The 18048-nt window shown below is 34.3% G+C and overlaps 2 protein-coding genes across 3 annotated transcripts; both read right to left on the bottom strand.

The window, feature by feature from the left end:
• Positions 1 to 5024: 5024 nt before the first annotated feature.
• Positions 5025 to 11255, bottom strand: LOC18434607 (UPF0481 protein At3g47200). Of its 2 annotated transcripts, none has more exons than XM_088870028.1 (3): positions 11018 to 11255; positions 9152 to 10153; positions 5025 to 5431 (listed from the first exon to the last, which is right to left on the bottom strand). In XM_088870028.1, exons 2-3 carry the CDS (start codon positions 10058 to 10060, stop codon positions 5423 to 5425), a joined length of 918 nt encoding a protein of 305 aa, XP_088726154.1. In that variant the 5' UTR covers positions 10061 to 10153; positions 11018 to 11255; the 3' UTR covers positions 5025 to 5422. The 2 variants fall into 2 exon arrangements, with proteins under 2 accessions (XP_088726154.1, XP_020523075.1); XM_020667416.2 differs by having other exon boundaries at positions 5025 to 5564.
• Positions 11256 to 17241: 5986 nt separating this feature from the next.
• LOC110007292 (UPF0481 protein At3g47200) lies at positions 17242 to 17866 on the bottom strand. The gene is made up of 2 exons (XM_088869920.1): positions 17849 to 17866; positions 17242 to 17643 (listed from the first exon to the last, which is right to left on the bottom strand). Exons 1-2 carry the CDS (start codon positions 17864 to 17866, stop codon positions 17242 to 17244), a joined length of 420 nt encoding a protein of 139 aa, XP_088726046.1.
• Between the last annotated feature and the right edge of the window lie 182 nt (positions 17867 to 18048).

Genomic DNA, 18048 nt, shown 5'->3' on the forward strand with positions numbered 1-18048 from the left:
TCAAAATTCAATTTTTTTAAAAATCATCTCGTGATTTACGGATGGATCTCACAATTTAATATTGACAAAAAATAAAAAGAAAAAAATCCCGCAAGTGGCTCATTTGCTATAAGGGCTGAGTGTCAAAGAACTCAAATATCCTTTCCTTTCCTTTTTTTAATTGAAAAAATACTAAGTAACTGTATTTCCCAAAGGAGTTAGTGTACAGTACACAACCATAGAAGCATGCTATTCACACTATTATAAAAATATTCCATGGGTTAGCTTGGTTAACTCGGATGAGACTGGTGAGCCAAGTCCCCCACTGAAATTGGCGAGTATTATAAAAAAATGGTTTTTTTTCATTTAAAAAAATATTGGAAACTCTTGGATATACAGGTTCAGAAGGCTTTCAATGGCTTCCCAATCTAAGACTGCAAATCGATGAGTTATTTCCTACAAATCACGGGAAAATCTTACCGTATTTTTAAATAAAAGTCCCTAATTCACAACATCCATGAAATCCACAATTTTTGGGATGTTTAGAATTTAAGCATCCAAAATTATCAACTATCTTACATTTTATGGGTCAAAGGGATTTTTGGTGGGATATTTATTAAAATACCCAAAAGTTATCAACTCAATTTACCCATCTCTTTTGGCTTATTTTCAAAAAGCCCATCGAAATACACATAATCATGAGTTTGATAATAGTGTTAAAAATCGGTAAGATGTAAGATAGTTGATATGTGAGGTTTTTTCCTTTTTTTTTTTTTTTTTTTGTTTTACTTTTTTTAAAAAATTTTGAGATCCATTTAAGAATCACTATGATTATTTCCAAATAATGGAAAAAAAGGGTTTTTTGAGTTTATAAACACTTAGATATGCCCATTCAAAAACTAACTGCCCCAGATTAATATTTTCACATTGAGTTTATCGGACACAAAGTCCAATTGATTATTTTTTTTAATATTTATCCTTTTGAGATTTGTCTCTAGGTCTATGTGGCTCCATCTCAAAATTTTGGGAGATAAAAGTTTACTGATAGAAGGAGTAAATGAACGACATGCAACTAAGAGGGCATGAAAAAATTTTCGTTTTTCCAAGGTCCTTTTTGCTTATAAAAGTATACCAACCCGAAATTGAGAACCTAAAAGTACTCTTAGATAAGTTTTCACCCAAGGGAGTAAATGGACAATATGCTCCCCTAGAAGCATAAAGCCTTTTCGCATTCAGCTGATCAATAAAATACAAATCAAAGAACGTGGGGGTAAAAAACAACTCAAAAGACGGAGAACATATCGTATATTTCAATGTACTCCCTCTTTGGCCAACTAATCACGCCATCAATTTTCTAAGGTCTTCAATTAGATACCACCTCTTTTGTTTCATGAATCGCCTTATATACCACCTAAAGGTACCCAAAAAAGTTAATTAATTAAACAAAAGGTAATTATATTAAACTATGAATGAAAAAATAAAAATTAAAAGCTGGAGCGGTTTGACACAAGCCCCCATGCGAATGTCGGTATATATAGGGAGCTTACCTTAAACAATTCAAGTAAGATGCATCTTTACATTCTACAAGAAGATGTAGCTCTAATACTCTAAACTCTTTTAATAGCTTCAAAACTATTTTTATCTTTAATTATAAAATTTAGAACTAAAAAACTAGTATAGATCAAGCAGATCCATCAACACTTAGAGAATTTTCACAAGAGATGGTTTAAATGATGTATTATAAGTTGCATTAACTTTAAAAATTGAATGTTGTTTTTTTCATATCTATGTATCTCGAGGTTGAGATAATCAATCGAAAGGTTTTCCAACCTTATAACAACATTTTCTAATTTTCTAATGGATTTTTAGAAGAGCCTTCAACAAGGTCAACACCTTATACAAACTTTTTTAAACTACTTTTGAGTAGGTGCTAACGGGGAAAATATGCTAAGTAACGTGTGAAGGAGCACGCACAGTGACTCAAGGTTCATCAACTTCTCACACTACACCATGGGCATAGGCAGCACTAATGTTTTAAAAAAGGATTCATAATAATATTTGGAGTGGCATCTTATGAAGAACAACCCTCATTTTGGAGTAGCCCACCCTACTAAGCAAAAGCTCCCAGGTTTGTAATATTGTGGCCATGGTTATTTTTAAACCTAAAAAAGTCAAGGTAATTACGTCTATCCAATTTGACATCTAACCGTCAAGATTAATTGTGACCATCTTATACCAAAAGTAAATGATTTTTTCTATATTTTCTCTATTTTTAAATGTAAAAAAGAACTGACATTGAAAAGAGAAACCCATTCCCCATTCCTAAAACTAAAACGTTATTTTGGATAGGGTAAGTAATAACTTAGGGGGCCAAGTTATGGAGTGATTATAATAGGCGCCAACCAGAGTTTTCTGAGCTCTCTAGGTTGTTCGAAACTTTGAATAGAAATCCAAGGAAGAGAGAAAAAATAGGGATGGCAACAGGTCAGGCTAGAGCCGGACTCATACTTCTATAAAGAATATTAATTTCAAAAGTCCAATTTCTTTAGGACTCCATAAAAGCATATTAAAAAATGATTCCTAAAAAAAATAACCCATCCTAAATAAGTGAATCTCAAAGCTTTGTAGAGAATTCCCACCAATATTAGGATGTGCCAAATAGGGCTCCCATAGTGGGCCCCATGCACACCCCAATGGGCCCTCATCTTATTACATTAATTTTAAAATAAGAAAATCAATTTTTAGTACTTGGGTAATAGACTTTAATTTTTTATAATTATTTAAATACCAAAAATTGAATATTCCTTATTTATAAATTTATTTTACAAAAATAAGCTATCTAGATTCTCTCAAAAATTTAAATAATTATTTTAAAAATCAATTAGCACCAAAATAATTTTGATGGAAATAAGATCCATTGTCTAAAAATTAATAATTCTAAAGCATTTCATCTTCTACTGTAGATTATAATTCATATTTGTTTTCTCAAACAGGCCCAGCAGTTTCCATGACCCATAGACCACTGTAGAGGTTCATGATTAGGCTAGTAAAAGTCAGTTAATATGCAATGGGACATAATCTTAGTATATGGATTACAGGTTCTTCTCTAAAACGAACTCATAGTCACCAAGACCGAATGCAACCACAGCTCTATGGTGCAGAGGGGTAATTTATGGTACATGTGCATGCTACACCCTCAATGATATATTATTTTTCTGATATGGCTATTATATGTACATGGCGTATGATGGTTCAGTGGATGATTTGGCCATCGTCTCTAGAGGCCAACCATCATACACAAGGATCATACAGTCCCTTGGTTTATTCCCGTAGACAACTCTAACCTCATAAAGGGATAACCCATAAATCCTCATATGTTTTATTCCATGCTCAGGTAATAAGGTTCTCGAACTCGACTATCCTATCACATCAAACCAAGTTTGAGAATCGACAAATAACATTTGCCTATCTCGGCCCCTCTAGACCATAATCTTTTGGTCCCTCCGAAACACATTCCTACTAGAGTTCTTTGTTCCACTATATCAAATATTGATTATATGCTCTCATAATGGCTACATAAACCCAACAATAGATGTGCTATTTAAGGGGAGAGAAAGAGATATGGGTATGATAGCCAAAGCAGAGGGTCTAAGAGTGCGACCTTTTCCAATTTTTTGTTAGTTCAACAACAATAATCAAACTTAAAAATAGCATTGCCATTGTCAACTGCTTACCACTCATGCCCAAGACCGATTCTTTAGCTATTGACATGATTTAGAATAATTGCCAACTATCGAGTACAGAGACTAAAGCCACATAACAATCAATAGATGCTCTGCAACAAGCTGGAAGATGGGCATCCATGAGTCACTCACTAAGCCCTCCACCTGTTCTGCTGTCTCCTGCAATGTTCAATTGTCTTCCTCATCACCTCTTTGAAAGTATCATTACGAAGGGCTATCCCATTGCAATGTCAGTGAACATTTTCGCGACCTCCTCCGCACTCCCCAGCATGTTATCTACTATGTCTGCAGACATAACTGTACATCCTTTCCGGTGTCTATAAGGTGCCACATAAAGGCTACATACGATGCAAACTCGGTTTCTAACTCTACGTGCAATTGCTTGAGCGCCGTGAAGTTCAAGAGCTCCGATTCCAACACCAGCAAGAAACTACACAACCCCAAATTAGAAAAGAAGTTAAAAGTAACAAAAAAGTGTCATTACACAACTAAAACGCCGCTTTATAATTTCAAAATTACAACGATTCTTCTTCAAAAACATTACTAATTAGAGGGCCTAACACCTCCAACAAATTTTCTTTTTTTTGGGGGATAAATTACACAACAAACACCTTAAACTACAGTAGTAAACCCAACGTTTGAAAAAGATTTAACAATAAACCATATAACTTGAGGGGTTGATGCTTATTGGTTTTGAAACACTCTTTCCCGTCACTCACCTCTGCATGTAATATGCTAAGCTTTTCCTCGCTCTCTCTCTCCAAGTAGAAAGACAACGAAACAGTATTTCCCACCATCTTTGTTCGGGAGAAATAGCACTCTTCAAGAAAAAGTGAAGGAGCAGTTTGAAATAGGCGCCAACTCCAGGTTCTTTGGTGTGCACGCCAGGGGTATGTTTTCTTTATTTTATTTTCATTCATTTAATTTTATTTTTAATTTGACTTTTAGATTGATTTTGTTTATTTTCAGTTTTAGGGTTTTCTGGTAGGATTTTTGGCGATATTAAGTCGGATCTACAGGTGATTCTTAAAGATCCTAGATCTCTCATGACCTGGAGTCTTTCTGAATTGTAATTTTATGGATCCCACTGATTTCCTACTGATCTTCAATTTGAACTCATAAATATACTCAGGTTTCTTCCTAGGTATCGCTGGATTTGTAATGTAAAGAGGGAAATAATCCAATCGTGTTTAAAGAATTCAAAGATCCATGATTAAAGAGTTTGAAATGGCCGTCATTCCGTCCATATCTTATTTTCATCGAAGTTGAACAAATGGAGATGGAGTTTTTACATCACAAAGGGCTTATGCAAAAGAAATTCTCTAGCATTCAAAAAAATAAAATTGCAATTCGGTAAATATAACAATGAATTGATGGGATCAAAATACATTTTCATGCAATGGGTGCAACAAGAGGTTGTCTTCATGGGTTGAATTAGTAGTAATAGCTGAGCACTGTATATAGAGTCTGAAGTATCGTTAGCAGCAGTAGGAGTGCTGCTGCCAGCAGCGATATAAGCGTCCATGGGTCACTAAGATAGGTGTGGACGAAGTAGGCCCTCCACCTGTTACTGGGCACCTTGCAATGGTGGATGAGCCTGTTCCGCACCCCCATCAAGTGGGGATTCTCAGAAAAGACCATCCCATGGGCTATCCTGTTGAATATATCGGCCACATCCTCCTTACTTCCCATTGCATTGTCTATGACGCCTGAAGAAACTAACAGTTCAACGTCATTAGCAGTATCTATCAGATCATCCAACAAGCTTACATATGAGCTAACCCAATTCAAATTTCTGACGTGCAACTGCTCAAATGCCATCATATTTAGAAGAAAGGCTTCCTGTAACACAAACTATTAAATAGTTAAAACAAAATAAAACCAACTTTTTTTCTTCCTTTATTTTTGCAATTCTCAAAGTATGTGTGTGCATGTACGAGTTTCTATAACAATCATTTTTTTTTTAATTATCAGAGTGATACTCTCCATCGTAGCCATAACAGGCTCATTCTGTAGCAACGATTACGAAAGCCATCTTAGGTATACCAATTGGGGGTGCTCTTGGCTCAGTGGTGTGGGTTTTAGGGGTCAAGGTTCAAAAGAGGTTTCATAAACTCAGGGTGGGCAACTGGGCCATGCCAAAGAGAACTTCAATTTACCAAGTTTGGAGGGAAAACATTTTATCCATCCAAGGCTAGACTGCTACATTGTTTACCTTTCCCTTTTTGGAGGGTTTGTTGATGGGCACAGTTTTGGCACACCAGTGGTATTTGGGATAGAGAACAAGATTGTGAAAAAAAACAGGAGAAATAAGCTAAGGAATGTTTCAGGATATATGAAATATGGGTAACTCATTTTAGGAAAGAATTAATGGTACCAAATCTAGGGTGGACACTATAGTAATTCATCCTTAAGAGTGCGTTTGTTTGAAAGATATCTTTTGAAAAGTTGAATGTTTTGTTCATGAAGGTTTATATAAGTTTTAGGTACTGTGTTTGATAACATATTGGAATGTTAAGAAATTTGCGGGTACTAGTATGATAACATATACATATTAACCATATAAATATAAATATATAACATATATAACATAGAGTGATTTACATATGGACCCTAATATTTTAGGTAAAATACAAAATGCTCCGTTTATATGCAAAAATTACATAGCAAGTCGGTCAATCAGGCTTTTTTATTTTTTTCAAAATTGTCCCTTAGTCAACCCGAATTTTATTATTATTTTGTTTAGTTTTTTTCGTTAGGAGGCAATGTCCCAAACTTTAAAGAATTGCCCTACTAACGAAAAAACTAAAAAAACTTAAAATTCGAGTTGACCGAGGGGTAATTTTGGAAAAATGAAAAAGACAGGTTCACCGACTTTCGTTGTAATTTTCGCATATACGCGGAGCATTTTATATTTTACCTAAAATTTTAAGGTCTGTATGTAATTCACTCTATAATATAAGATATATATATATATATTTCTATATATGTACATAATATTTATATTATTATTTATTATATTATATATAATATTTATTTAATATAATAAATATAATATTTATAAAATAATAATATGTGTTACATATAATATATAGTATAATAAAAAATAATATATTATACTATATATTATATATATAATATATATTTAATATAATAAATATATTATATATAATATAATATAATAATATAATATAATATACTAATATAAATTATAATATTATATTATATAATATTGTGTTATTGTAATATTATATTATATTATATCATATTAATAATACTAATATTATGTATTTATATTATGCATAGTAAATAGTGATCAACAAAAAGTTCAGAAAGATTAAGTTCCTAGCCTCTCCCTAAGAACTTAATATTTCCCTTTTTAACAAAAGAATGAGAACTTTTGTTGAAAGATTAGTTTATGAACTTTTCATAAAAAGTGTGAAACAAATGCGAAACTTTTTTAAAATATGAAAAAATACTTTTAGAAAAACAAACGCAAGTCTTTTCCCTAGCCTAGATTCTCTAGAGGTGAGTTCTATAAAAACTCACGTTCTTTTGAATTTTTATTGGAATTTAGTCCTATAAATCAAGCCCAACTCTTAGAAGCACACCAAAGTGATTACCGCATTGGATACATGCTATATGTGTCAAATTCATCATAGAACATTGTGTCAAATTAATCATAAAACGTTGCATTGAATAAAATAAAATAAAATACTTTGATGCTATGTGTCAAATTAATCATAGAACATTGCATTGAAAAAAATAAAATTAAATACTTTGATTCACCCAAGAAACTCATTTCCAAAATGTGTTCAAAACATCAAAATCACGGGCTGGATGGAAAATTAATTTATAAAACCAGCCTGCACATTGAGTCATTTAAGGAGACTTTTCCAACTTGAAAGGTGTTTGCATTCACTACTACTTGCAAAATAAGTAAATAAATAAAATAGATTCTTAAAGATCGAAATTAGAAATCATAAATTTCTTTCAAATACGATTCTTTTGGTCTTTTGTAAATACAAAAGACTGAAAAAGTTTAGGGTTCTCGAGAAATCCTCACTTGCGGAATCAGGAATCCCAAATACCGGAATCCTACCCAAGATCATATACTTAATTGGTCAAATGCTAAGAAGATGCATACAACTATAGATCGAATGCAAGAAGTAAAACAAACATAAAAAGCACACTACAACAACACACAATTTACGTGGTTCACCATGTAGGGCTACATCCATGGACTCGCAACTAGAAATCCACTATCACAATGAAGATTACAGTTTTAGGTTACAAGAGATATATCTCTCTATAAACATTGGTAAAAGACCATCACCGATCTTTCCTTCTAAACCTGCTCTCCGGATTGAGCAACACCGCCAATCAATACATTCTTTCCCACTACAATACTGTTACTGGAAAGATAACCTCGAGAACAAATGAGAGATTTTCTTTCTCTAGAAGTGGAAGTCTTACCAACCCAAAACTCATAAGAATACAGCTTCTCTTTAAGAGGTCATGTCTCTCTTTCTCTAGGAGACTCATCTCCATCTTAGAAATCCATTCCCATAATCTCAAAGGGGTGACCTTCAAAAGGAAGGGTATTATGTCTTCTTTGAACTCTTATATAGATATCACTATCTTGTTTTTCAACAAAGTTCTTTTTTTTTTTACAATAATACCCTTAATCTTTTATAAGAAAATATAGGTATGGTGATTTAGCTATCACCAAACCAAAAAAAATTGACAGAATCACTATCTTCAATTATAATAATACTTTGTTTTCGGGTTCCAGGCTGGGTTGCAAGTAGCAGTGTTTAAAGAACCAAAATCAGGCCCTAACTTGGCATATGTTGTCATTCCCCTAGCCATAATGATTCCCAATTCAAACCAAATTTTATTAGAAAAAGTTTTGGAATAGAAAACCGAAAATCATGCAATTCTATAGATTTCTAGGCCATGACCATTCACCTTTTTTATTCCAATCTAATTCGGCTGATTTTGAGCTCGATTGGGGATGTTTGAATCACTGTGTTTTCGTGTTGACTATTGCAACACAAAATCCATTATGGGATTCCTGGATGGGGGGCGAAGATATCTAATGTATAATTTTGGGAAATTGTTTTTTATGATCGTGTCTTACTTGTTACGCCCTCCCATCTCAATAGATGTACCAATTGGATATTATGATTACATCGGTTATTCAATCAGGGAGAGATTTGATTTAGTTAAAATTGGTCTAACCGTCACTCAAAAAAAAAAAAAAAAAAAAAAAAATAGTATTTAAAAATAGTAAAAAGTAAAGAACAATTTCAAATAATAAAATAAACGTCAAAAAAGAAAGTTTCCAAATATTAATTTAATTCGATGTTTAAGCAAATCCAATTTTGGGTTTGGATGTAGAGAGTTACAGGTAGCAGTTTGAGTACCGTAGATCCGTGAATGGGTATCCATGGTAGCCGTAGCACTCCGTGGTTGAAGGTGATGTTCATGAGCCCACTCTTGCTACTAGATTTGAACCTCACCCCAGCTTCATGCAACTCCGTGGCGGAAGGCAACTTCTGGAAATATGACTCCGGGTCGCTTAACTCTTCGAGCTCAGGCACATCGCCACACAGACTGTTCATCATGTAAATTTGTAGCGGATGCAACCCCATCTTTCCCCCAAAAACTTCCTTCTCGATCTCCTCCCCTAATAACTCAAGAATCAGCTCATTCATCCGGGTGCAGATCCCTGCTCCAAGTGGGTCCAATAGAGTGTTCAAGACCATCGAAGGGATCTGATTCTCCAGCATCAGAAGGTCATGGTAATTGTTGTGGTGTGCAAAGAATAATGCCGATTTTGAGCCGAACACCGGATCCTCATCTGCATAGCCTGTCTCTCCATCTGTTTGGCTGACACGGTGGAGTTCGAGCAGGAAACAACCGTCGAGCAGCATCATGTTAAGGAAATCCTTGCTCTCGAGAGGGACGAGGTCATCCGGCCACTCCCAGCAGCCCCGGATCGCCTGCTCCTTGGCTTGGAGCGCATCAAGGTAGACTTGGAGAGGGTGCTCCGAGCGGTCAAGGAAATGGAGGAGAGCACGACGCTTGTGTTGCTCCATGGGTTGGAGGTGCGGCGAGCCATGGTGGAAGGGGCCAAATGATACAACCCTGGGAATGAATGCTTCCTTGTGGAGCTCTTTCAGGAAGCCTGGGACTTTGTAAATGCAACGTTGTCTCCATTCCTCGGCCTCCTTCTCTCTGTTTATACTGACCTTCCCATTCATCAAATCCAGCATCCATTGCGACTGCGATTGCTCCCTTCCCGTTCCCACCATATTTGTTTCTTGTGTCATGAACCTGTAAAGCTTGAGAGGCTGTACTTTGTTTTGATATACAGGGCAGGCCCCTTTAGAGTTTTTGTTATGATCTACTTTAATATGCTGGACCTGAGACCACACAACGACTTATTATAATGTAATGTTGCCAAAACCGATCAGCATGAATCGGTGACGGCTCTACTTGGACCGGGAAAAAAACGACCTAGCCTAAGAAATTAAATGATTAATAAATTAATAAAAAATTCAAAATAATTTAAAAATAATCAATCCCCCTTACCCTACGACCACACCCCCTTTCTCAATTCTACCTAAGAAACAATCAATACCCCAAAATTTCCCATTTGCCTTCTCTCTACAAAACCCATATGACCATTTGCTAACTTCTATCTACAAAACCCATATGACCATGTCCTAACTTGTCTCTCTAAGCTTTCTCCAATTTTTTATGGCAATGCAAGAGTTTTCAATTTCAATTTCAATTTCAAATCAATTCAAGATTGGACTCAAGGCTTGGTGGTCACGGTGACTATGTCTTTAGCTCCATTTCTATTATGGGTAAGGAACCTATCATAATCAACTACACCAAAAGAGAAAAAAAATCAAATAATTTTTTTTTATTGACTTTAGTAAGCAAAAGAAAGTTTAGAGATTTGATAGATTTAGTTTTACATTTTTTTTGTTTTTGGTTTCTTATATCGTTGATGAGCTGAACGGTTCAAAGCACTTTTTCCAAAGAAGATAGGAGAAGGGAAAACAGTGAAGAAAGAGAAAATGAAAAAGAAAAAAAGAAAAAAAAAAAAAGAGTGTAAAACACAACAATTATGCGTATTATTGCCGGATTCTCACTGCAGTATTGCCCGAAAGTAAAGCAAAAAACAATTTTCCCAAACCCAACAAAGGGAAAAAGAAACATTATTTTCTTCATTTCTTTTGTATATTCTGTAGTAAATATTAAAGCAAAAAAAGACTCACCTGGTACAAACTCGTGGCCGTAGTCTTGCCCGCAACGTCACAGGAATCTCGCCGGAAAACTTGCCGTGAGCCCTTCAGTGGAGGCCTGAGAGAGAGAGGATGGAACCGTTTCTTCTCCCTCAATCTCTTTCTCAGAAGGAGACCTAATTACAATTTTCCTTGGCCTAAGTGCAATTTTAATAAGACAAAAAAGTTCCCTGCAACACTTCTTTTTATAAATAATAAAACGAAAGCATATGGGCGGAAGACATCAGAGGAGTGTTTTATAATGAAGTGAAACGATTTTATGGTCCTGCATGAACAATCTTTCCGTTTGCTCATTCAGCCAAAAGTCGAGCAAGGAGGACCTCCTATTTTTTGGGACTTAAACCACTTCAACTTGGTGACCAATCTCATTAAAGAATACAAATCATACACTTAGTGACACAAAGTCCAATTTCTTTAGACACAGTCTTATCAGCGAGGCTGCTTTTGGGGTGGCAACGGGTCGACACAAAAACTCGACCCAAAGAGTATTTGGGTCCAGGCTTTGGACCTAGACCCGACCTTTTGGGTCCAAAATTTGGAACTATACCCGGATCCGAAGTCGGCTCTCCCTGTCGGATCCCTGGTCTAGTCGAGTCAATTATCACCATCCCTGGTCTAGTCGAGTCAATTATCACCCTATAACTATGGGAAAAAGTTTCTAAACTTCCCCTACATTCTAAAAGATATATATTTCCCCATCCATCCAACTGTTAAATTTAGAACAAGTGAGCCACTGATTGCTTGATCTAGATCCAACACCTCAGAGTATTTTATTTTTAATTTTTTTTTACAAATTGTATGAATATGAAATATGTTACGTGTCATCTTCTCAATGTGGCGCACCTAAAAAAAATATTAAAAAGAATTTTTAATAAAATATAATAACCAAAATACCTCTTGAATCTTTCAAGCGTATTTTGGTTATTTTATTTTATTGAAAATAGCTTTTCATATTTTTTTATAAGTGCGAGTTTAAGAGAAAAGGACGCCTAAAATTTCATGTCAAAATGTTTTGTAGAAAAATTTTTTAAAAAAAATAGTATAGTGACATGACATTATGATTGCAACCATCTCAACTGTCCATTCATAATGGATAGTTAGGTAGGGGAAGTATAGAAGTTTTATGCTGTAGGGGAAGCATAGAAAGCATACCCATGACTATAATTTCTTTTATTTCTTTTCTTCTTCTTTTTTTGTCTTTTTTACCATCATATATCTATATTATTGGCAACATTTACACTATTGCACAACATTTATGAATGCCCACATATATCCACATTCCTTACCGTTTTACGTAATAACAAGAAATTCCTAAGAAATAAACATATTGGCAAATACCTGCATATACTTATATTATTGGTGGTCGGGTCTGGCTGGAGCCAGACCTGAATCCGACCTTCTGGGTCCAAAATTTGGACCCATACCTAGACCCGAGGATGGGTCTATAGTCGGATCCGGGTTTAGTCCATTGCCACCCTTGCCAGCATCCCAAAATTTTGGGTCACAAAAATGCTATTATAGGTTGAAGTAAATGAACTACATGCTCTTAAGAGAGCATGAAAATTTTTTCATTTTTTCAAAGTCCTTAAAAGTAACTTTCAGCCGAAAATTGGAACCTAAAATTACTCCTATATTAGTTTTCACCCGAATAAATGGACAATATGCTCCCCCAAGAGCATAAAATCTTTTGGCATTTAGCTAATAAATAAAATAAAATCAAAAGGACGAGGAATTAAACAAGAGAACATATCGCATATGCCAATGTACTCCCTCTTTGACCAGCTCATCATTAATTTTCTAAGGTTCTCACCTAGATACCACCTCTTTTGTTCTTGAATCGCCTAAGATACCACCTCATTCACATCGAAGTTAATTTATTAAAGTATTGGTTAGAAAAAATTAAGCTTTGAGTCAAGTCCCAAATGCCTCACCTAATATGGGTGTCGTTTACATAAGGAGAACACCTTAAATTATCAATGCGCACCTCCAAACTCTGACAAAAGATGCATTTTTAATATTAAAACTCTTAGCGATGGTTTTAAATCCATTTTTACTCCTCTAAAACTAATGTTGATCAACTTAAGGGCAAACTTTCTATACTTTCTTTACAACATCAAACTTATATACTTCCCTTTATCCAACCATCCATTATGAATGGAGGGCTAAGATTGCCCCAATCACAATGTCACATCTCTATACTATTTTATTTTTACTTTTTTTTTCTATAAACTATTTTGACACCGAATTTTGGACGTTCAATCCTCTATTAAACTTGTACTAATGAAAAATATAAAAAATATATTTTCAATAAAATAAAATAACCAAAATACCCTTGAAACTTTCAAGGGGTATTTTGATTATTATATTTTATCAAAAGTTATTTTTAATATTTTTTATAGGTGTGCCCCAATGAGAAGATGGCACGTACCAAATTTAATATTCATACAATTTTATAAAACAAAATAAAAATAAAATACCTTGAGACGTCGGATCTATGATCAAATAGTGAGTGGCTCTCTTGATCAAAATTGAAAAGCTGGATAGTAGGGGAAGCATAGATCTTCTATGTTGTAAGGGAAGTATAGAGACCTTTCCATTTATAAATACTTGAAATCTTGAAAATGATTGGTCTGAATAATATACTACAAGATGTATTACTTTTAAGACTTGAAACGTTTTTTTGATCCATATATCTCGAAGTTGAGATAATCAATCAAAGGATTTTCCATCCTCGGAACAACATTTTTTAATAGATTTTTAGAAGAACCTTATTTCTATGGTATAAGCAACACCTTATACAAATTTTTTAAGCCACTATTGAGTAGGTGCTAACGGGGTAAGTAACGTGTGGACGTCATTGGCCCATTGACTCAAGGTTAATCAACTTGTACATGCATCTCTCTCTCTCTCTCCCTCCAAGTAGAAAGATAACTAAAAAAAATCTTTGCCATATCTTTTTTAGGGAGAAATACGTCGGCGCTCTTCAAGAAAACGTGAAGGAGCACAACATAACCAACCCGCGGTCTAATACTGGTGCAGTAAGTTTTTTTGTTTTTTTATATTTTTTTTAGTTTTGGTTTTAACTTAATTTTTAGATTGATTTTTCTTATTTTCTATCTTTGAGTTTTCTGGTAGAATTCTTAGTGATCTTGACCGGGAACTACTAGCGAGTTTTAAAGAAACTAGATCTCTCCAAATATGGAGTCTTTTTGAGTTGTAATTTGACGGATCCGACAAATTTTCTACCGATCTTCAATTTTAACTCATAAATTTGATGAGGTTTCTCCTGAGATCCCGTTGAATTTGTGCTGTAAAGAGAAATAATCCAAGCCATTTTTCAAGAATTCAAATGTCCATGGTTAAAGAGTTTGAAATGGCCGACATTCCATTCATGTCTTATTTTCATCGAAATTAGACAAATGGATGATGGACTTCTTGTATCATAAAAGGCTTATGCTAAACAAACACTCAAGAAATCTAAAATAGAAAATTGCAATCCGGTAAATACAAAAATGGATTGTCGTGTTAAATTAAGGAAATAAGGTGATGGAGAGAGGGTTGATCCTGCTTTTTTTTTAAAGTCTTGTGAGAAGCTTTCAACACTCAACATGTTGGAAGCTTCTCTCAACATCTTTAGATTGATTTTTCTTATTTTCTATTTTTGGGTTTTCTGATAGAATTTTTAGTGATCTTGAGCCCGAACTACTAGCGAGTCTTAAAGAAATTAGATCTCTCAAGATATGGAGCCTTTTTGAGCTGTAATTTGACGAATCCCACAAATTATCTACCGATCTTCAATTTTTACTCATAAATTTTTTTGAGGTTTCTTTTGAGATCTCGCTGAATTTGTGCTGTAAAGAGATAAATAATCCAGCCATTTTAAACGAATTCAAATGTCCATGGTTGAAGAGTTTGAAATGGCCGACATTCCATTCATGTCTTATTTTCATCGAAATTAGACAAATGGATGATGGACTTTTTGTATCATCAAAGGCTTATGCAAAAGAAACACTAAAGATATTTAAAATAGAAATTGCAATATGGATAATACAACAATGGATTGTGGTGTAAAATTAAGGAAATAAGGTGATGGACAGAGGGTTGATCCTACTTTTTTTAAAAGTCTTGTGGAAGCCTCCAACACTTAACATGTACGAGAATTGATGTTTTTTTTAGAGTTGATTTGGCTAGCCAATACATAGATACTCCAGGTACTTATAACTTGAGAGTAGTACAAATGATTCTCCTTTATATCAAAGGCACATTTGATCACGATTTCTTTAAACATGATTTTTATCTTGTAGGTTTTGTTGATAGCGTTTGGACACTTGGATGATAGAAAAAGCACTTCCGATTCCGTCTTCTACATTAGGAGTACGATATTCACTTTGTCATCAAATAAACAACTAATCATAACACTTTTAACTTGGGATATAGCCGCCAGTTCAAGTACTTGTTAAGCATTGTGGATATGGAATCATCTTAAGGACATCTTAAATCCTCAAGAGACTCTTGTCAGGATCCACATAGAGAATAAGTCAACAATTGGATTAGCAAATAACTTGATGTTTCATGAAAGAAGCATGCATATGGAGACTTGGTTTCATTTCATTTGAGACCAAATGAATGAGAAGAAAGTTGAAGCTGTTTACACAAAGACACAAAACCAAATTGCTAATATTTTCATAAAACTCCTTAGAATATGAAATATTTTAAAAATTGAGATAGATGTTAGGCATAACGAAAATAGAAAACCGAGCTTAAGGAGGGATGTTAGAAATATGCTTTATTTTTATTAAGGCATTTTGGACAATTGAATATCATGTAAGGCTATTTTGGGAAAGTTTGTGTCAATGGTATTTTTGAATTAATGTAGTAAAGTTATTGTAAAGTTCAAATCAACATTGTCTTATTCGCTTCGGAGTCTTTTTCGGTTTGATGAGAAAAATGAAGTAATTTGGTACTTTGGCCTATTTAGGAAAAGGCTTCAGACTTTTTTTTAATTTAATATATATATATATATATATATATATATAATAAGAGAAAAATTTAAAAATATTAAAAAATATTTTTATAAAAGTATTTCTTTTCTGACCGAAGCAACCTGAAGTTTTGGACGAAGTAAACTCGAAGAAGGCTGAAGTAGCTTGAAGCGGCTCAAATCTGACCAAAGCGGTAATACCACGCTTCAGTTTATGCTTAAAATCTGAAAGCTTCGGCTCCTTCGACTGAAGCAAAACGAATTGATAACATTGATTCGAATGAAGAAGGAGTCCAAAGCATACATACAAATTTGAATTTGGAACGTGTGAAGTATTGAATTTTCTTGTAATGGCTTGTAAATTCGTCCAAATGTTTAGTGCATATGGCAAGAGTGATGAAACTACACCAGGAAGGTGCAGAAAGAATTAGAAAGGTCATCAAAGGCCTCTATATATACAGTATGTATTTGTGGTGTGAAGAAATTGGGTTGAATTGGTCTCTTTTATATGTGTAATTATAAAATACTAAAAAACACTTCCTTCCTCCCTTCATCCAACATCAGGCACCTGTAGTCTCACTTAAAAGGAATTCTTTTCTATATTTATTTTTGTTAACAAATTGTTCCACTGTAAAAAAAACCTTTTAGTTGGGGATTCTTGCAAAGTCCACGAAGTTTCTTTAACATGTTACTTGCGATTGCGGGTTGCCATGTTTTTAAAATTGCCTGTGTTCCATCATCTAAAGTAGCATTTTTGTGATTACTGATTTTTAATAATTCATCAATCTTTCAACCCTCTTAAGGCTTTGCCTTCTTTATTTTCATTTCAGGAGTGTGGTATAAGTTTCTCTTGTTGAAATTTTTTGTGGCTATAAAGAGAAAGCAACAAATGGTTTGCAATTTCCTTTTTTTTCTAATTGAAGTTATTCAACCGTTTGAAGAAGTTACATCCACAAATTTGAGTTCCAAAATACATTCTTTGAAGTGATATTAGAATAAATAGATGATATGCTCTTACTCTGAGAGTATGAAATCTTCTGGTTTAAATGAAGTTCTACCGATCCAATCAGTGCTTCTTTATTCAGGAATGATCTTCAAGACTAATTTGTAAGGACTCATTGCGCCAAAATCACTGTGGCCTAACCATAGGATCATAATACACTTGCATGCAATGGGTGAAGTTACAGCTAGAGGAAGTGAAGTCTCATGGGTTAAATTACTTGGAATAGCTGAGCACTGTATACAGAGTCTGAAGCACCGTTAGCAGCAGTAGGAATATCGCTGCCAGCAACGATATAAGCATCCATGGGTCAGTAAGGTACGTGTGGATGAAGTAAGCCCTCCATCTGTAACGACTCGTCTTGCAATGGCAGATGAGCCTGGTCTGCACACCCATCAAGTGGGGATTCTCAGAAAAGACTATCCCCTTGGTAACCTTGTCGAAGACCTCGGTCACATCTTCATCACTTCCCATCCTATTCTCTATGATTCTAGAAAAAACTAGCAGTTCAATGTCCTTGATTGTGTCTATCAAATCATTCAAGAAACTTACATTTGAGTTGACACAATTAGAATTCCTGACATTCTCAAATACCATTATATTCAAGGGAAAGGCTTCCTGAAACATAATTTACAAAATAGTTAAAACAAAATAGAATCAAGTTTTTTTTTTTTTTTCTTCTTTTTGCAATTCTCAAGGTGCATGTGTTTTTTAACAATGTCTTTTCCTTTTTTTGCAATTCTCAAGGTGTGAATCCAATAAAAACTCAAAAGTTTCTTTTTTTGAATTTTTGTTTTAATTTTTTCCTATAAATCAAGCCCACCTCTTGGAGGCACACCATAGTGCCTACCGCATTGGAACATGCAATGTGTCAAACTAATCATAGAACATTGCACTTAAAAAATAAAATAAAGCAAAATACTACGATGCACTCAAGTTTTTCATTTCTATAATGCATTCAATCCATCGAAGTCACGTGATAAGTCGTTTAAGGAGACTTTTCCGACATGAAAGGTGTTTGCA

This window comes from Amborella trichopoda, chromosome 6, assembly GCF_054954075.1.
Source record: "Amborella trichopoda isolate Santa Cruz 75 chromosome 6, AtrichopodaSantaCruz75HAP2 v2.0, whole genome shotgun sequence".
Taxonomy (NCBI): Eukaryota; Viridiplantae; Streptophyta; class Magnoliopsida; order Amborellales; family Amborellaceae; genus Amborella; species Amborella trichopoda.